The following is a 21121-nucleotide window of genomic DNA, read 5'->3' as shown; positions in this document are numbered from 1 at the left end:
CCAAAAGTCAACTATCAAAAAAAGAGGGACTATCTCCATCTTTTTCAATAAATTCGTAAAAATTTTGGATGCATATGTCTATTCTAACCAGCACTGAGAAATTGTTCCATTCACAATAAATATGAAAAACTCACAGTACAATTCCCAAAGCTGGTTTATTTTTAGTTCTCATTAAAACATGTATTTTATAACAATTCAAGAAGTGCTGCAAGCCATTTGAACAGACTATAAATTACTGACCAGATATGTAAAACACAAGCAAGCCTGACCTGTATATGCCTTCTTCAGTAAGGTATTCTGTGTCCCTTTTATAGGGGTTCTTCTCCAGAAAATTTCACTGTGGAAGACCTTTACTAATCAAAGAACAACAAATACTCTCTATTGCTAAACATTTACATATATATATAAACAATTGTACCCATTTTAGAAGTATTGTCCCTAAAGGCAATTCTCTGTTCTTCAATAAAATTTTGATTTGCTTTTAAAATTTCTTTTATTTTTTACTTTGTAGATTGGGGAATTCAGGAATTCTGTATCTGTAAATTCATCCCCTCGCCTTAATTTTCTGTAAAGAAAAGAAATAAAACACATAAGGTATGAATATCATCAAGCACCTATGCAACTATAGTAATGTAATCATAATAATTAAAATGGTAAATAGTATTAATGAAAGCTTGATACACTAAAGAAATTAAATTTGTAGAAAATAAATATATCTGAAAAAGCATAGCTAACTACTGCTTTCTAAAATAATGCTAGAAATATCAGTCTTTTTATGTGACCTCTATCATATTAGGATATGATATTCCTATAAAATAAAATTCAAAACTTATTTAAACCAAACACTTAACAGCACCCATTCAGGACAGTGTAAATCTAACTAAACTATAAATTGGAGACAATAATCTTAAATGTTGACTGACATCAACATTTTTTTCTGTTATTAGTTCCTGTTTCTCAGAAATACAGAACCTTATAATTTTGGGGTAAAAGAGTGGCACTGTCTCAATATATAATACTACAGCATTTTAGCATATAAGCAAATTAGTAAAATAAGAGTGGGACTCTAATCCCTTTCCAATTTATTTTACAAGTTATCTGGAATAAATATGTCTGAATTGCCAGTGGTAAAGTGAAGACTTTTTACTTTTAGCTCCTACTTTTCTTTAGTCTCACTGCTTCAATTGTTAACTTATTCACAGAAGTAAAAAATATTTTGAGGTTGTATGAGAACAGTGCTCAATTTTTTTTTTACAGTTTGTGCATTTATCTTCTTGTCTTGCCACAGTATTGCCAGACCAAAAGGCTTTTTATAGCTTTGTCATAAAGTAAGTTGCTATAATCCTTTCACTCTCAACACTGTTCCAGGGAAGCCTTTCTACTGTTTTTATCTCATGAATACACATCCTGCTAACACATAACACAGTGGAACTGTTCTTTAAATTAATATTATGCTTTAAAAAAATCCAAACCAAACAAAAAACCTCAACAACTTTCTGGCAAAAAACTCGCGGAATATTTTCAGAAATGATGAACCTAAAGCTCTGTTTACATTTAGATCTATTCATTTAAGGGCAAATATAGAAGTTTTCTTAATGGAAGTTTGGGTTTCAAATCCTCTTTTAAATTTTAGAAGTTATTTTACAATTTATGTCTTGTCTTTTAATAGCCTATAAAATCCTGTGCCACTAAATTTACTACGAATACTATGAGGCAAATTAGTTATAAAATAATATATCCAATATAACTATCAAATTAATATATCTTAAATGATTTTTTGTATTACATACAGCTAGTTAAAACAAAACTACTGAATTTTATTAGTACATAAATTTCCTTTCCATTTGACAGGATTACAAGGACATTATTATGGTATAATTTACCTTTAAGTATAACAGTGATAATTATTCATCTCTAAAGGGGTTTATATCATTATTATTCTCTATTAGTCCAAACTATATTTTAGAATTTGAATACTGTTCTTGTCTTACTTTGGCACTTGGGCATTCTGCCACACTAACTGGGGAAGCTTCATATCAACACTGAAGTATCTTTGAGATACTTCAGTATCTCAAAAAAGAGATTTGTGATAGTTAACTGTTTATTCAGGGCTTTAATAACCAATCTTTACTGGGGGTAGTTGTGTACGCAAAAGACAAGAACAAAAGCCCCAGTTTCTGTGTACCTACCTGTTTAGACTGGGTTCCTTGTAGCAAATAGTGGGTCTGCTTCGTCTCAGTGGTGCTGCTTCGTCTTCTAAAGTTTGGGGGGATTTAGGGACAGAAGTGTAAAGTTGTATACTAGTATTTGTCAGATCTTGGAAAGCTCTTCTTCCTATAAATGCAGTAGTTTATATGCTTCATTTAAAATATTTCCTGCATCATTATGTAAACTTCAATTAATAATTGTTTTTAACGTGTTTCTTAATTCAGGTACATTGGTTATTGCTCCTACACTAAAGATACTCAACACAAAATGGGACTGATGATCAAAGAAAATGCTACTAGAACAGCTTTCATTCTGTTCAAACTTGGAGCTGTTTGAGGTCTGCCTTGGCTCATGGGACATTTCAGAGCAGTCCAGTGACTGCTCAGGACTCCCTTATTGCATTTACAAAAGTAACACAGCACACAGCTCCTTGCCTTGAACACATGGGGAGGGCACACGTATAATCTGAAGAGTCAAGCTGTACAAGAGTTTTTTTAGTTCTGCGTTTTCTAGCTTTATGCCTTCTTTTTGGGCCTATATAAAAAAAATGAATGAGCACAGCAATCTTTCAAGATCTGGATTTGGATGCAGGATGAAAACTTAACTGTCTTTTGAACTATGCTTAAATAGATGAAGATCAAATAACTATCTTGCTTTTTTTGCCAGCAGTGTTTGATACTGCTGGTCACAAGGGCTTACTGATTTACCATTAAATTACTAAAAGTATGGGATCCTTTCTCCACCTTCCAAAGGAGGAACTGAAGATGAGAAGATGCAACTGCAAATCACAAAGACTGATACCTCACACAAGGGTCTCATCCTGCCGGCATTCCTATTCTGTGCTCAGGCAAAACAGATTTTTTTAGCCATTGTGTCCTAGCATCCAAATGAAGCCAAGGCAGTATTAGCTTAATAGTTTTGAATTCAAACTATTTATTTGAGCTAGATATTGTCTAGGTGTTGGGGCTTTCTCAGACTATGAAATAAACAGGAACTTGTTGAGAACAAGTTTACAAAATAGGTCACTAATGATAAGAAATTTCAAAGCTATGTTCTAAAGTATATTTAAACTCTTGTATAGATATGTTAGTTATACATTCCATCAACTCCATTACATTGTGTTATAACAATTACATTTATGATATAAGAATTTAAACCTAGCTTCCAGACTACACTGAAGTTTTATTCCGTTCTTAATGTATCTTAAAAAAAGAGACTGTCACATCAAAGTTGGCATATGGGCAGGTTATAGAAAAAACTGCTCAACATACGTCTTTGACATATCAGAATTCCTGTTGAGTTGCAATGTTTCTAAAGAAATAAAAATGAAATCTTTAAGTCCAGCTATATTTTCCATTTAAGAAGGGAACAGCGTAGTCCTGTCTTGTTTCTCTTGGAGAAAAGCTATTTTATCTGTCAATCCCCATTTTTTTCAATGTAATGGAATTCTTCATAAAAGAAATACATGTTTTAACTAAAATTACTTCTCAAGAATGTAGACAAGTTACATCTGCCCTACTAAGTATCATCTTAGGATATATTGAAAAGTAACAAAGATATTAGTCACCAAAACTGATAAAGATATTGTGACTGATACATGATATAAAAAATTTTGCTGATTTTACTTCTTACCTTTTTCCACTCCTTTTTTATCCGCTCTAAACAAGGAATGAGAGGACAGAATTAAGAGAAGACATGTTACCACTATTTCACGCACTACCTAATAAAAATGCCTTGCTTTTCCTAGCCCACACACTTACCATGACAAGGTGCCAGAGTATTTTTGTTACTCTGTTTAGAAATATGATCCATATTTTGTTCTTCTTTTTCAGCATCCAGTGTTTCATTATGATCATTTTGCCCATGGATTTCAGGGCTTTTCAGTATAGAGAAATTGATGGAAGCATTGTGGTTATCAAGAGCTGGGAGCTCCCCATTGGAAAAGCCCTCCTGGGAAAAGCTATCTGCCTTAAATGGCATATTCTTACAGCATTCAACTTCAATCATGGGCTTCAACTTACTCACAAAGAAATTCATTTCATGAGGGACTTCCTGGTCATCCAAAATATTCTGACCCCCCTGATCACTATGCCTGAAATAACTTTTCCTTTTTTCTTGTCTGGTCTCAGTAATATCAGAACTAAACCTCTGTTTCTGTTTTACATGCTTATCAGGAAAATTACTTATATGGGAGGTTTCATTTGCCAATGCTGAGGAATCTACCTTCTTTAACCCTCTAGCATCATTATCAACCTGTTTTTCAGCTTGTGATGTATTCAGAGCTACTCCATTCTGAGTAACTAAAACTACTTGCGTTGGCTGAATTACAGTTACTTTCTTTCCAGCCCTTCCAGCAAGCAATGAATTCTTATTTTTTAATTCCTCATTTTTACAAACTGAGAACCTTGTAAGATTTTCCTTTGATATTACATATGCTTTCTGGCTGGCCTTTGACAATGAACGCTTCAATCTGCCTGGTGAATGCTGGCTGCTCTTTTGGTCTATTTTCTGACTAACTTTATGAGGGCTGTCATTTTCAGTTTCTCTACCTTGTCTGTAACTACTTTTTTTGTTGTTTTTTCTCTTTATAATATTTTTTTGGTCTTCTTTTCTCTTGCTGCTGTCACATTGGTTTATCTCTGTTGGAGATTTTTTTGAAATATATTGTCCGTACTGGCCATTTTCCTCTCTACAGGATTTTGCTATGTTTACTTTGGAAAGGTTTTGAGAAGTTTTCCTCTTTACTGTCAGTTTGTTACCTTTCTCATTTGTATTCAGAAAGCCCTTCTGTAAAGGCAGTTCATCAGAAATGTTATCTTGGAATGGCAAATTTTCAGCACAATAAACTTCTGGTGGGATCTTGTTAACAGATGACCTTGAGTCCCTTTTTTGTCTACTTTCCATTTCTCCAGACATTTCTGAGAAAGTTCCTTTATTTGTCTCTTGTTTTCTTGGACTCATTACATTAACCTGGTATGTCCTCCTGGCATCCTTAGCTTTACTTGTTCTACTCTGTTGCTCCACAGAATTTTGTGTAGGTAGCTGTTCTGTCTGACTTTGGGATAGCTGAGTTGGTGAATCAGTAGTTTCTGAAGTTTCATTATTGTCAGCCCTAGAGTGCCTTTCTTCTACTTGGATATTTGAATGGACTTCAGTCTTGCTTTTAATTTTTTCTTTATCCTTAGAATACTTTACTTTTCTGAAATTGGGTAATTTGTCAGAATTAGCACTATTAATTTTACTTTGGCGCGATTTATAATTGCCTTTTGCTGTAACTGTGAGTAGTTCACTTGCATCACTGGCAGTCAACTCCATGTCAGCATCATAAACAGTTTCATCAGGCTTCATTTTGTCAGTAAAAAGCAGCTTGTTAAAATCTGTCTTACTTTCACTGTTAAATTTAAGAGGTGAAGGAATAATGTAAGACAAGTCACTTGAACCTCCCTGCAAATTCCTATCATTGGCGTTGCTGCTACTGTTGGTATCATCATGAGGCAGATTCAATGACCTACATTTTTTATCAAAATCCTTTAGGTAAGATTGAGTTTTTGACTTACAAAGTACTGCATTTTTCTTTCTTTTAGTCACATTTTCATAGGATGGCAATGAACTGCCATGATATTGTTCTGCAGGCTCCTCAGATGGTTCTAAGGATTGTGTATTTTTTCCATGAGTCAGGAAGGCATTATTGTGACTTAATTCTGCACACCCTTGATTTTCTGCAAAGAGAAAAATTTCAGCAGCTTTGGGAAAAGAATAGAGTGTAGTTATCTGCCTAAAACTACTGAAGGCTGAACAGAAGTATGGAAAATTGCATTTTTTTTTTTTTTTTTTAGAGGAATACACACATTCTGTGGTTGGTCCTTAAAAATTTAGCAAACTGAAGCTAATTTCATAATTTACTGAAATTGGACTATTGAAATTGGACATAAATAAAACTCTATTTTTCTATAACTACTTCAGCTATTATTTGGCTATCTTAGCTATGTTAATTTCAATGAATATTATTCTATAAATGATTGTCAGGACACCTATACTTATGGATGAGCATTTTTTTTCACTAGTTTATTACAGTTTAGGAATCTTACTATACCTTCTGTATTGCACTTAGAGTACAGAATTATTAAGTACTAATTCTCAGAGAGCTTGAAAAATAAATCACACAGAAATACATCATACCTTTCAAAAATCTATTCTTGTCAACCATTGGTTCTGTTTCAACTAACTTTTGTTTATTTGTACCAGAAGGCAAGAGTGATGCAAAGTTGACTTGATCTGAATGCATTTCCTCTGTCAAATTAGTGGTATGCTTGTAAGAATTTGATGCTCCACCCAGAGAAGAGCTACCTTGCTGCTTTGCATTAGCTGTTGCAATGAAAGGAAGCTTTGCTGGCAATTCTACAGATCTGAAGATGGAAAATTTTACTATGAAGATTTTTATTCCTTTTTTTTTCATGACATTCAATTGTTTAAAATGTTTCCTTCATAATGGATAATAGCAGAAAACAAGAACTCCGGTATGATATCAGGTTCTGTCTTGGGGCAAATGTATTTTTGATGATAGAGAATCCTGCTTTGGGCTGGTGAGATCACATGAAACAAGCAGCGAGTTACTCAACCAAGTTGTGTCTACCACCCTCTCTCTAAATTCTGAGTTGCAAACAGGTAATTCTGGATTAAACAGGAAATGGTTTCTCATTAAAACCTCAAAACTACCTAGGACAATGTACAAAGATTAGCTGCAAGAGAAAGCCACAGACACCAACCACCTTCAGCATTTAATAAACCACCTACCGATCTGACTGATGTGTGCTCCTGAACTCATCACCAGTTGGGCTGCTTGGGCCAGCTGACAGAGGAAAGGAACTCTGGAGAATCTTTCAAAAGAAGAACAGCAGGGAAATACAAATAGTTAAATATTCTCTTACGTTTTAAGTATTGAAAATAACCATAGAGAAAAAAAACCCACAAAAATGAATAGGAAAAAAATACATGCACTGATGGAAGACACATGATATTCAAACACGTGAAATAATTTTAAAGCAAAATATTTTGTTACAAATTCATCAAAATACGTAACTTACTTTTATCCCAAAAGAATGTACAGACTTTCTAAATGTAGCTAAACTCATGCAAACTGCATTGTACATATAGAAGCACAGAGCAACACTAAGCAAGTTGAGAACAGACAGTATTTTCCTTTTTTTTAATAATTAATTGTATTTTTTCCAAGACACTGAGGACTAACATGGACTATGTTTTCTGGTTAAGTTTCCAGATGTAAGATATTTACTGCAGCACTAAGCAAAAAGATTGCTCACTACATACTGAAGTGCTAAGCTTTCTTTTTTAACCACAATTCTCTTTTCAGACTAACTGATATTTAACTTTTAGATACTTTGGAAACCATATTAAATCCTGAATTTCCAGTACAGTAAAATTCAATCTATTTTACTATACTGGTTTAATCTCAAATTTTAAGGAATTAGGGTAAGTGTTTTACAACACAAATAGTTATTTTAACGTTGCACTCAATTTGATGCTTTGAAAATCTTACCCTGGAAGATGAGTTCAATATGGTAAAGTTGAAAAAACATCTTACCTCAGAAGGACTGCTTATTTCTATTGCAGTTAAGAGGCTCTCATTCAAAAATGCATTTATTCCAAGAAGAGTTTTATTCTGCATATAATAGAAAAAATATATTTTAAGTGGCTTCTGATGTAAGAAAAAGCAAGATATAAAAGGTGGATCTATGCTGCAAGTTATTTTTTTTAGACTTAATTAAGCACAAACTCATCTCAATACCTATATAAAGGTGAACCTGGGACTAAAATAGCTATAGCTATACACACTGATAGACAAAATAATCAAAAAAAGCTATGAAAGAAAAATCAAATGTAAATACTATGCTGTCAGGTGATGTAACTTCACCAATTTGAGACATGTATTTTAACCTACCATTTTAAGAAGTAATATTAATAAAAAAAAAAAAAGATAAAAGCTTAACTTAGCTGTTCTAAGTTTAAATTTTATAATTTGCAGCATACCAAACAGGTTAGCTTTTGACGAAGCGAGATATTATGAAGCTGGAGTTTTTCTACTTCCTTCTGAAGAAAAATCTTCTCATTCTTTAGCTTGCGAGAATTTTCTTTTTCAACACTCAAAGCCACAGCTAATGCTTTGTTATTTTGTTGTAAAGATATTTTAAATATAGATGAGTTATCTAAGGGAGACAAAATAATATTATTTTCAACAGCTTAAATTCCAGGACCTCTCTGTGTGAATTATCACTATATGACGTTTTTACCTGTAGTTTTTGGTACAACAACAGCAAAGCCAAACACTTTCCAATATAAAACTGTTTATGTGGCTGACATTATGATGACTACTCTGTTTAAAGTTTATTTCATGGATAGACTCTGCTCTATCTGGGTTTTTAAAAATAAGGTTATTTTAAGAAGAAAACATTAAAAAAATTATAGTTTCACAGGCATAAAAATATTTTAAAAATTACAAATTAAAATGTTCAAACATTCTCATAATAAATGTGAGCTTTGACAATATAAAGCAAAAAGCTTTATATTCAAAATATATATTCCCACTCCCCTAATGAAAACCTATCTATCTGTTACAGAATGGTTTTAACAGGCAGAATTTCAGCTCATCATGTTAAATACAATTACTATATCTTTTGAAGTCATACATTTTAAGTACAGTATACAGCTTCAGTTTTATTTTAATAGGACTTACTTAATAATTTAGTTTTGATTTTAGAAGCTAAAGAAGCATTCCATTTTGCAGTTTGTAATGCTCCTCCATTCCTCTTCTTCATCCATCCTTTAGCAGCATTTGAGGTGAACACAGCAGATGACGATTTAGCAGTTGCGCCTTTATCCATCCTCGGAATGAATCTGTACACCAGCAAGGGGAACATCCAAATAAATAAATGATCTTTTGGCACTTCTCAAAATTGAGTTTATTATGTCTTATGAGGATTTTTGTATCTAAAGTTGAAAGAATTGCTTCAGGCTTAACCTTTGTTCAGTTCATCAAAACAGATTAATGAATTAATCAACACAGTGAGACATAAACACAGAGAGGCAAAACACTTCACTAGTAAACCATGAAACCTGAAAAGATCATAGATTTTTTTCAGCTTATCTATTCCCTCGCATAAAGCATACGAGTTTACACATAAACGGGAGAAACCCCAAGGTTCTACTACTATACAGTACGATCAGACCAGCTTGCGTTTTGTCACGACAGATTTAAAACCGACGCTGTTAAATAAACCGCATTACAAACGGTTCAAAGTTAACCCGAAAGAGAGGGGGGGAGAGAGAGAGAGAGATGCAGAGACCAGCCGGCCAGCAAAGGTGCGGGAGGGCGGGGGCGAGGCCCCACCCGCCCTCGGAGCCTTCAGAGCCCTCGGAGCCTTCGGAACCCTCTGAACCCTGAGACTTCTCAGAGCCCCTGAACTCCCGGAGCCCTCGGAGCCCTGAGACCTCTCAGAGCCCCTGAACTCCCGGAGCTCTCGGAGCCCTGAGACCTCTCGAGCCCCGGGGACTCTGGGAGCCCCGGGAGCCCTCAGAGCCAACGGCCGCGCGCGCGGCGGGGCGGTTGGGCCGGGCGCGCGGGGGCCGCGCCTCGAGCGCAGGCCGGGCCCGACGGGGCGAGCGGCACAGCGGGAGCGGAGAGCGCCCGGCGCTGGAGCGGTCACGGAGGTGCGGGATGTCCCAACCTGAAACAGTTCTACCGCTGCTCTAACATTCGGTCAGGGGCGTTTCGGAAGTGGGGTGTGCTGAGGTCATTCACCGCTAACCCACGGCTCCGGCTCTCTAGTGACACCTGTGTGTTTTAAAAAGGAGTTGGGTGTCCCAGCTACGTATCTTTGAAAACCATTTTCAGTGCCGTGAGAAGCAAAAGTTTACTCTTTAGAATTTTAAAAAGTTTAACAACGGGCAAAAAGGGACAAATTTCTAGCGCTGGGGTGTTTCGGCGATCGGCCAGAAGAGACATCCTTAGCTAAAACAATGTTCTCGATATACTGTTACATTACAGGGGTACATACATTTAATGAGTTCTATGTATTTTTCAAACATTCTTGTGAGTTTAGATGTTCCAGGGATTTTCTTGCTTGGTTTTTACCTTTCACTTGTCTGCATGCCATCCTGTTGATTAGATTAATACATTTCATTTCTTCTTCTGGTTCCATCCTGTTTTTACACTCCCTGATGACAAGGAATCAATAAATTATTTTTTTCGGTGTTCTGTTTTTTGTCACCATCATCTTGTCTTTCAGATAAGATAGTCCACAAATGCAGGGAATCACCTAATTATTTAACACCATTCTCTGAGTTACAGGAAAAAAGCATTTTAACATCACATAGTGTTTATTTTAATATTATGCTATGGTCTAAGATATATTTATCACCCTACTGTTTATATAAACTATACAGTATATACAGAAATTTACAGATTATACTATACCAAAGGCAGTTAAAAGTAAATATAAATTGTACCATATCAAAATCTTTGTGATTAATAATAATATGCTAAAGCAAATACATAAAAGTGAAAACCAATACTGTATCGTCATTTGTAACAGTACCATTAGTAACATACAATTAAAATTTAAAAAATAGATATTAAGGATATGAAGGCTTAGCATCAATCTCAGTGCACTATGAGGAAGGGAGTGGAAAACTTCCAGATACTCCACTTAGCTGTCAGAGATTTTTAGGAAGCATTTGAGGTGTGTGGGTTTCAGTTCAAAGATTTTCTTTAGGCTTAAGGGAGAAAAACATATAATTCCTTCTTAGTGACAAGTTAAATTTCTTTCTGGCTGATTTTGAGCTATTAGTAATCCATGGAATAAAAATGTATAAACAGGCATCAGGAAGACAGGCAGTTAGGAAGACAACAGTGATAAATTTACACTCTAGGAGATTATATACTGCCTGCATACCTAAAGACTTGGAAGGGCAGGAAGTCTCTGACAACAGAATTTGAGCAAGCTCAGTTTAAGTATGGTTCAGGTAATATTAGGACTGTGAATTGCATGGAAGTACTTTAGTCTAATTAAATGCTTTTCCCTAAAATCTCTTCAAAGTCCAAAAGCCCTTTAATACTCTCTTCACATACATTCTCTTTTACTGGCTGTGTGTGCCCAGTTCTACCATTAGCTCAGGTGGACATTAATTGCTAAATTTGATCCAGGAATTGGTAATTTTAGAGTAGGCAGGGATAATGTTTTATTTGAAGATTTACAGAGATGCAGAAGGTTGAAATAAAAAAAAAACCCATCAGTTTCTTTAATGCAGTAATTGTCAAAAAAACCTTACCTTGCTGTGTGCCAACATTACAATTTTCTATAAAGTAAGTCAAAGGAATCACACATGAAGTAGGAGTAGCATTATGTAAAAATGGATCTTTATGAACTTGCTCTTTTCATAATCTCCTCTAAGCAGCATCTGGAGAGTCCCTTGCTTCTACTTTTATTATTGAATGATGTATGACAGAGTTTCTCAGTGTGGCCCTGAAGCTGCAAAACCCTATGCAAAACCCTTAAAAGACAGCTTTGATCCAGCACACATCATATACCTTTGGTACATTTTCTCTTACAAGGAAACTTGGAAGTGACTGTAGCCACTATAAAACTCTGGCCAAATAAAAGAGCAAATAACCTTACATAACTTTAAAAATAGAAAACTAATAAAATAAAACTTGCCTCTTTCTCCTTTCCACAAGGCAGTGCTTTTCTTCCAGATCCAACAATGAGTTTTCATTTCCTCCAATTCCACAACAGTCTCAACTCTTCAAGAGGCAATCACCAATTTGCTTCCATTTAGTGTTTATGTCACTACTGTGGGCAGTAAATTTAAAATAAAATGTGAAGTATTGCATTTCCACCCATGGTCATACTTTCCTTTACACTTCACTGAGGAACTCCCACACTGTGTTTTACTTCACATGTAAAAATCTCCAGTCAATTGCCAGCTACTCAAAGTAGGGAAGAACTTCAAGCACTGCCAAGATTCACAGCCTATATATCTTAAATGTATATTAAGGGCAGAATTACGGGTTTCAGTCACTTGGGATCCTATGACTGGTCTTTAAACTGAATAGAAATGAAAGGTAGTGAGGGAAAGACACACAGACTCTTGTGAAAGCTCTAATCATGTGGGAACTGATTTTGTACCTTACTAGATATGTACATATTCATGTCTTAGAAGAATCTTGGTTGAAGAATTAATCCTGTAGTGCCTAATACAGTGTGAGCTATGACTAAAGCACTTCTGGTGGGTAGCTTATGTAGAGCAGCTTCTCTTTTTCTGGATTTTCTGGTGTCCAACAAGACCTGAGCTCATGATACAGCTTTTCCTGAAATTATAGTATTAATAACCTGACTTCCTTTAAGCACACCACTTCTTGCACAAGCTTAATGAAAAATGCAGTTCTTAATGCCTCTTCCTCCCCATCAAATTTGACTGAAATTAGTAAAAAAACCCACAAATATACAGAGGATGAGTTTGTAAGCCTGGCTTCATTGGGAAGCTAGTAAACACCAAAACAAAAACATCCCTGGGCTCATTTCCCAAAACATGCAGCTCAAAAGGCACTTTGCCTGTGGGGGCTGCACACTTCTATGCCAAGTACATGCTGTACTTGCCTGAGTGGTAATGATAATTCTCATGGTTAAATCTGAGGTCCAAAACCTGTTGTGCTGTTTGTTTATATATATGTGTGTGTATATTGATTGAAACTGTGTATATTGTTCTGGTCTCACAGTGCAGAGATACAGGAACATTGCTTAGACTTTTGAGGCAAAACCAAGCTAGCTTAAAGGTGAAAATAAGCATGGAAAGCTGCAGCTTCATTAAGTGAATGTTTTAGAGTAAGAAAGACCAAAGATTATATTTACACTATAATATTTGACAACAATGGCCACATTAAAGTTGCAATTGCTGTATGTGAACTATTCCCAGTGAGTAAGGGAAAACATATCAAGATGCAGTTAAAATATATATTATTATTCCACAAAAACAATCTATTATACTTATTTTTGCTTGTTTTACAGTAAAACAAACATACTTGGATTAACAGCCTGTATTGCATTCAGTGACATGTAACTTGTGTTAATTCATTGGCTATTAAGCTAATAATAATGAATTATTAATTAATGAATTAATTAAGCTATTAATCAGAAACGTGGTTTCTGGGTACACTCTTGGTCAAGAGCTGTTCAGGGAGCACAGGAGAGCCTTGGTGCTTGGCATGCCATTCTCTTTGCTGCAATTGGAGCATGATTAGATGCCAAGAAAAATGAAAAAAAAAAGAAATTAAAAAAGAGTTTAATGCTGTAAACTTTTGCACACAACTCCTAGTTACTTGGCAGTTGTATCCACAAGGATAGTTTCTTACTTTATGTTGTGGCAAAAAACCAAACTTTGTGAGCAAATAAAGGAGAATTAAGTGGGAACTAGACATAATGTTATCTTTTTATTATTTTTTAAATTTTTTTTTAGAAAATGCAGCTGCATTTTAGAAATATTTTTCGAGTATATAAAATTTGTGTTGTGAGGCTGAGACAAAAGTGGAACATGAACCTATTTTCTTTACCTTTCTTTTGTTGTTTATTGCATGCATTTTGATGACCACACAACTCTATGTCAGACATAAGGAATTTAACTGGACACTTTCTGAATGTCAGTTTAAAATGACCCTGTATGAGGGTGAGGCATCTTGCCTGCATTATTGAATCACAGAATCATCAAGGTTGGAAGATGTATAAAATCATCAAGGTTGGAAGATGTATAAAATGACAATATAATGCTTTCGCATTTATGTATTAGCTTTTACATGTTGTTATTGATCATAAGTATTTGGATATGGTACAATTTGTAACTCCCTTTAGCTGTGTATTAGTATAACACAATCTATTAGTTTTGCACCATGTAGATTATAGAAATAGTCATGTGATTAATATATCTATGTATGCACCATGTAGCTTGTAGAAATAGTGGTGTGATGATGTTTATATCCCAGGCCTTAGCAAAACACAAAATGTTAAAATGCTCCTGTGTAACTAAGGGAATGGTGTAAGGCGATTATGTTGTTTCCCCCATATCCAACCAACCTTTCCAAGTGATAACAGTGACACAAACCAGAGCAAGGGAGAAGGATTTGTTAACTCCTTATCAGGGAGTGTGAAACAACAGGATAGAAACACAAGAAGAAATAAAATATATTGACCTGACCCACAGGATATCCTGCAGATAAATCAGTGCAAAAACTAAACAAGAGTTCCTGAAATATCAAAAAGCTCACAAAAACGTTTGAAACACATGAATATGTATGTACCTCAGTAATGTAACAGTATCTAGAAAACACTGTCTCAATCTACCTGTGTGTTCTTTGGCCAATAGCCAGAAACACCAGCACTGGACATTGTCCCTTTTATTCCCTTATTAAACTTCTAAAAATTCTAGAGAGTGAACTTTGTTTTTCACAGACAAGACCTTCAAGATCATCTGCCATCAACCCAGCAACACTATGTCAGGAGTCAGCTCAAGCTGCTCTCAGATAGAAACGTCCCCTGACAAGAACGACTTGGGGGAAGCCAGTGGAGGAGCGGCTGGACAGAACCCAGCAATGGCACTCATAGCCCAGAAAGCCAAACATGTCCCAGGCTGCATCCAAAGCCCCGTGGGCAGCAGGGCAAGGCAGGGGATTCTGCCCCTCTGCTCTGCTCTGAGATCCCACCTGGAACCCTGCACACAGCTCTGGGGGCCCCAGCACAGGAGGGACAGGGACCTGGTGGAGTGACTGCAGAGGAGGCCACCAAGAGATCAGAGAAATGGAGAACCTCTCCTTTGAGGGAAGGCTCAGAGAATTGGTTTGTTCAGTCTGGAAAAGAGAAGGCTTCAGAATGACCTAACTGTAGCCTTCCAGTACCTTAGAGGAACTTACAGGAAAGATGAGCAAGAGTATTTCTGTGAGCATCTAGTGTGAAGACAAGAGGAAATAAGTTCATATTGAAAGAGAACAGGTTTATATTAGCTATTAGGAAAAATTTTTCTGTGAGGGTGGTGAGGCACTGGAACAGGTTGCCCAGAGAAGCTGTGGATGCCCCATCCATGTTCAAGGTGGGGGGTGGCTGGAAGTAGATGATCTTCAAGGTCCCCTTCCAAACCAAACCATTCTAAGATTCTGATTGTGGAGACTATAGAAACAGCAATAGAACCAAACCCACTCTGAGTAAACCCGTAGTCCTAATTAAAAACAAAACAAAAACCCGTCAGCACGGTTTCTGCCTTACAGAGCAGCCGACTGCAGGCGGTTCAGCCACACTTCGGAGGGCGCCTGAGGGAGGCCCTGCCGGCAGCGCCGGAGAGCGCCGGGGCCCGGCTGGCCCAAGGCAGGGACCGCGGGGAGGCCACAGCGCGGCCGGGGCACCCGGCCCCCTCCTCTGCTGTCCCCGCTCGGCCCGGCTCGGCCTGGCCCGGCCTGGCCCGGCCCTCCCCGCCGCCATCGGACGGAGCGCGGCCCGCCGACAGCCCGGCGGAGCGCAGGGAAGGCGGGGCGGTGCGGGCCGGGCCCTGAGCGCTGCCCCCGGCGCTCCCGAGCGAGGGCGCGCTGCCCTCACAGCTCGGGGACGGCGCTGCGCCCCGCGGGATGGGAAGTTAAAGCAGCCCTAATTAAAGATCGGATTTTAGAAAAGCCACGCTGTCACTAATTCAGAAAGAGCTGCAGTTTTAGTACTGTGAACTATGCGCAGGATTTCCGAGGATGTCCTTCCAGAGCTCTGGTCACACGTCCTGACCACTAGCTCTGCTTGCCTATTTGTTTCAAAAGAGCGAGTTTTGTGTTTCCTAGCACAGTGAAACGCCATAGTTTTTTACACTAAAGGTGGAGATTATTTGGTTATTTGCATTACTAGGTCTCTAGAACTGTTTTCAAAGCGGTCTCCTGTTACAGATATGCAAGAGCTGAACCCTTGCTTAGGTAGGTGATACATAAAGTCTGTAGCTGGTATTAGTTTGACTTCTCTTTGTATCTGTTTTAGGTTCGAATAGCTCATAACGAACATCATCACTGTCAAATGCAATGGAAGAGGGCAAGGTTGAAGAGGTGCAGGATATTGTACAGCTGAATGTGTGAGACTGTTTGTACACAGCCGGGCACAAGTCTCTGTGCCGCTTTAAGGACTCCATGCTGACTTCCATGTTTAGTGGACGCTTTCCTCTGAAAGTGGGTGAATTGGGTAAATACATTGAAGCTCTAACTATCATGTTCTGACCACAGAGGTTTCTGGCAAATACATGCTTTTATATATATTTATGCATTTTACAGTATATCTCTTTTCCCAGTCTGCTGAGCATCAGTTGGCTTCTAATTCCAGGGTGTAAAACAGTTCTGCATGCATGACTTTATATGTACAGGTAGTTAATCTGAATTCCACAAGTTTGCTCATGCTTGCAAACGCACACATTTGTACAGTGCCACATCCAAACTGTGGTTTTGGAATGTACTTCTTCAGTAAGAATATAAAAATACGTAAAATTGAAGTTGGCAGAGTATTAGGCATTTATCTTGGATTCTGTCTGTGAACCCCTGTAATCTCCAGAGACATCTCATTCCCTCTGTTCATTACATAAAGAGATTTGGGTCTAATCTTTGTTTCAGAGTACCTCATTACTCAGTAAAAATTGCATTTTTCACTACCATGACTTTATATAAAAGTTTTATTCAGCCTGTTCATGGTTCAAATTTCACACTTGTTTGTGACTTAGAAATCCTGACAAAGTCGGCCCAGTTAAAAGAGATGATTAATGAAGAATAGTAATTTCTTGTTGCATACATTAGACTGTTCTAAATACCCAAAATGTTTAACATAAACATAACATAGCAGGACTTTGCTACCATCTTTCACAGTTCCAGTGATCAGCCTGTTGTACAGACTGTATTGTTTGGCTGGTTTTCTTGGGGTCCTTGAACCCTTCAGACAGAGGAGAGAGAACAGTATAACTTGAGCAATACTCAGGGGAGGTTTGACTAGGTGTGTACTGGAACCGGTGCTAATTTAAACTCTCTTAAATGGTCTAGAAGTAAAATTGAACAGATCCCTGCAACGGTGAGTAAAGATGCACCTGCAGTTAGAGTTAGAAATGAGTCTAGAATTAGATTTTAGCATTTTAAGCAGAAGAGTGCAGCACAGCTGAGGTTATTTGTTGCTATGGTCCTATGCAGACTAGTGATTTCACTGAAATTCCAAAGAAATGTTTACTGCACTAAGAATTTTATCTTTAAATAATAAATATTCAGATTATTAATGTTAATATATTATTAATATAAAGTTATATCAATGTTATTAATATAACAAAATACCATTTTAAAATAGTAGAGACAGTATACTTACTCCTCCCAAGTAAAACCAGTAAAACCAGAATTTTTGTACAAAAGTCTGTACTTGATGATTTGTTAAATTATTTTTAATATTAATAATTATATTATTATGTTTTTATATTATTATATTATATTAATATTAATATCATTATGTTTAATATTGTTTTTTAATAACTTCATGTTTTCAGGGACATGTCTAATTGACCAAGATATAAACCTGTTTAAATATCTTTTGGATTATCTTCATGGAGAAGTTCAGATTCTTGGAGATAAACAAGATTGAACTGCATTGCAGGAGGAAGGAGATTATTTTGGAATCCCTTATCCATAGAGTCTGCCTGATCTTTTGGCCAATGAAATGGAGACACACTCTTCAAGGTCCAGTATAGAGCTTAAAAAGGTCCAGACATTTCTTAACATTTTTGATGCCGACCTCTCTAACCTGTGCCATTCATTAGCACCAAACACTAAAGCTACAGAATGTCCAAGTTAGCACTTCTTAGTGACCACACTAAATCATGAGTAAATTCAGAGCGTTAAAAAATCCTAGAGTTGATAATGCAGTCAGTATAGTCAAGGACACCAGCTTTTATCATCATTGCAATACAGTAACAGTTCAAATGTGAGTGTTGTACATGCAAGTCTGCTGCAGAACTTGTGTAGTAGGAAGAACATTTAGGTTCCTATTTGGCTTCAAATTTTACTTGAATTTAGATTTGATCTCTTCAAGTTGTTTGGGTTGGGGTTTCTTTTTCAGTTTTACAAATTATTCCTAAAACTCGTAAGACAAAATGTACTCTGACATTTCTTTAGAATGAGAAAGGAGAAAAGATAATTAGTGTATTATTCAAAATACTAAGGTTTTAGAGTATTGTAACTTAAAAGCTACTTCTAATTAACTGGTGGGAAATTAATTCATATTACCAGCTCTGGCTGTGTTAATTCTGACAGTCATCTGTGTTCCCTTAGCAAGTTATTTTCCTCTGTATTTCACATTCTCCCTTACTTGTTTCCTTTTGAAAAGTGTAAAACAATTCCAGGCCTTTCAGTTTCTCTGCATGTTAAGGAGTTGCCCTGCCTTTAACTATTTCTGTTGCCTCTGTCAGAAGTGTACTTCACTGTGCATCTTTTGATTAAGATAGAGCTCTTTATACTTCATCATCTTTATAATTAGGATGCATATTTTCCTAAATTTAGGCTGGGAACATTAATATTTATTCCAAAAGTATTTGGCAACATATCGGGTATCGGTTCTTGTACTGTGTATTCTAGAAAATAGGTTTTACATAATTAATTCCATAATCATTCTTCTATGAACATCTATTCCTTCATGAATATCCATTTTTAGCAATAGGCATTCACAGGAGGATTAGAACGTTTTATTTGAATAGCAACAAAATCAGAGTAACATTTTCCTTTCTGCTTCATGAAACATTTACTGCTAAGTCCTTGTAGTTAGGATTTGGTAAAAAGAATGATATATTTCACCAATGGTACACTTTTAAGGACTGAGATAACCAATGACATGACTGTTACCTTTAAAACAATATTTCTAGGGAAGCTGGAAATAACATCCAATATATCAGGAGCTATTATTCAGTAGCTGAGCTGAAAAAGATGATGGATGCTTTCGATGCCTGGGAAGGGAGAGGTAATAATTTTTTGTTTCATTATTACTACTTTTTAACATAAAAATAAGAAAAATATTTACCAAGTAAGTATAATAAAAACTCTGCATAAACCTTCATAATATTGTAAAATAGTAGTGGCTGTTTGTGGGGAAAATAATGTTTTATGGGATGTTCCACAGAGGGGACAAGAGCTGACATGAATGAAGCAGCATGCTGGCTGTCAGTAATGCTCATGTCAGCAGGTTGAGAGCTGAAATTCTGCATAATAAAATAACATGTATTTATGTATTTAGTCAGGTGTAAACGTGTATGGCTGTGTTCTCTCAGCTCATCAGTACAATGCTGCTATGAAATGCAGGTGTCAGCTACTGGAGAGTGCCTCAGGAGCTGATTGAATGTTGGACTCAGGAAGAACACCCTCTGAGAGGCAGTTTGCATCATATGCCTCCAGTTCATAAAAGGTATGCTGATTTGCATAGGTGGTGTAAAATTAATTAACAAATATAGTGCTGTCTTTTTTATTTCCCCTCTATAATTTCAGGTTCCTTAAATATTTATGCATGTTGAGATTTCTCTGTTTTTTTAATTTACTTTTTTTATAAAACATCATAGAATACTTAATTGCACATCTGAACCTGGTAGAAAACAAAATATTTTTTTTTAGGCTGCTGAGATTTCTCAGCAGCCTGGCAATGAGTAACTTCAAAAACTAGAGAGCAGTATTAGTTAAATGGACTGCTAAACCAGAAATTTAAGTGAAGACTTTAAAAGATTAACTGATTTTCGTGTCTGTGAGATGTCTTCTTTTTAGAAGGAATTTTTAGGTCTTCTTTTCTGCATTTGATTCCACCTCCATCCTCAACACATTACCTAAAAGCAGCCTTTTGCAGGTGCCACTGCACTGTCACCTGAGCCAGTCTACAGCCACTTCGCTGCTACAGTTTTCGATGTGCCTTCTTAGAGAGGCAGAAGAGATTGATGGTTCTACTCACAGAAAGGCAACCCTGATTGTAGTGATGAGATGTTTGGAACTGTAATTTATGCTTGTTACAGTATCATTTAAACCTATTTGTGAAAGGCTGTTGCAGATGGTCTGTTGTGTAATAATGTTATAAAAATAACAATTTACATGTATAGTTCATTTATTTAAAATTTAAGTTCTTTGGTTTACGGACAATTAATTGACTATACTGAAGTGGAAAGCTGTTTACCAGGTAAAGTAGGTCCTCAGCCAATTAGATTCTCAGGTCCCTCAACAAGTACCCACATAAAAGTCAAGAATTCATCTTCATTAAAGGTAGCTGCTTGCAGTGCTTCACATTCTGCAGCAATTCTTAAACGACCCCATAGTGAAAGTCTGATGCTGCGCAAAGAAGCTTCTGAAACCACATCCACAGCACTCACATCAGTGCTCAGCAAGTCCCAGGCTCCCCATGGAAGGCAGAGTGCTGGCAATGGGACACTGAGCCAAATGCCATTCCAAGCGGCAGGGAGTAAGAAGCCTGTGAACAATGGCACAGTGAAGCTGAAAAGGACTCTGCTTTTTCTTGTGACACCATCTCAGCCACCCTCTTCTGCATCCAGTGAAACAAGTAAACAGTGTTGCTGTTGAAATTCCTATGACTTCTACAGTACTAAATAAGAAAGAATCAGCTGTATTAGCAGAAAGTATTACACTAAAGAACCATAAAGTGGAAGGATAATGTTTAACTCAGTCTGATAGACTGGACAGCTCGGCATTATATGGTCGAAAAAGGGATCATTATCTCATGTGATCCTTCATTCAAAGATTAGATAGAAAATTGTGATGAAAAAGATAATGAAAAGCACAGGAAGAACACTTGTTTTAAGTGAACACTGAAATATGTTTTCT

At 36.6% G+C, this 21121-nt stretch overlaps 2 protein-coding genes across 7 annotated transcripts; one reads left to right on the top strand and one right to left on the bottom strand.

Annotated features, from left to right (window-relative positions):
• Positions 1-136: 136 nt before the first annotated feature.
• Positions 137-15676, bottom strand: SGO2 (shugoshin 2). Of its 6 annotated transcripts, none has more exons than XR_015289055.1 (10): positions 9570-10009; positions 8960-9120; positions 8257-8432; positions 7811-7888; positions 7003-7085; positions 6388-6614; positions 3969-5927; positions 3841-3866; positions 2190-2334; positions 475-565 (listed from the first exon to the last, which is right to left on the bottom strand). XR_015289055.1 is itself a non-coding variant. In XM_086897088.1 (9 exons), exons 2-9 carry the CDS (start codon positions 9105-9107, stop codon positions 460-462), a joined length of 2922 nt encoding a protein of 973 aa, XP_086753214.1. In that variant the 5' UTR covers positions 9108-9120; positions 15531-15676; the 3' UTR covers positions 137-459. The 6 variants fall into 6 exon arrangements, 4 of the variants coding, with proteins under 4 accessions (XP_086753214.1, XP_086753215.1, XP_023786564.2 ...); XR_015289056.1 differs by having other exon boundaries at positions 9614-9838; XM_086897088.1 differs by lacking the exons at positions 3841-3866; positions 9570-10009 and adding an exon at positions 15531-15676 and having other exon boundaries at positions 137-565.
• Positions 9846-21007, top strand: KCTD18 (potassium channel tetramerization domain containing 18). The gene is given in 7 exon segments (XM_086897302.1): positions 9846-9933; positions 16278-16475; positions 17806-18168; positions 19131-19268; positions 19607-19711; positions 20424-20841; positions 20843-21007. Coding segments are annotated over 6 exon segments (1290 nt in total). The 5' UTR covers positions 9846-9933; positions 16278-16318; the 3' UTR covers positions 20952-21007.
• The last annotated feature ends 114 nt before the right edge of the window (positions 21008-21121 follow it).

The sequence above is a fragment of the Cyanistes caeruleus genome, chromosome 7, assembly GCF_971803275.1.
Source record: "Cyanistes caeruleus chromosome 7, bCyaCae1.hap1.1, whole genome shotgun sequence".
Classification (NCBI taxonomy): domain Eukaryota; kingdom Metazoa; phylum Chordata; class Aves; order Passeriformes; family Paridae; genus Cyanistes; species Cyanistes caeruleus.
The sequence above is the reverse complement of the archived record's forward strand: the minus strand, read 5'-3'. Positions and strand labels throughout refer to the sequence as shown.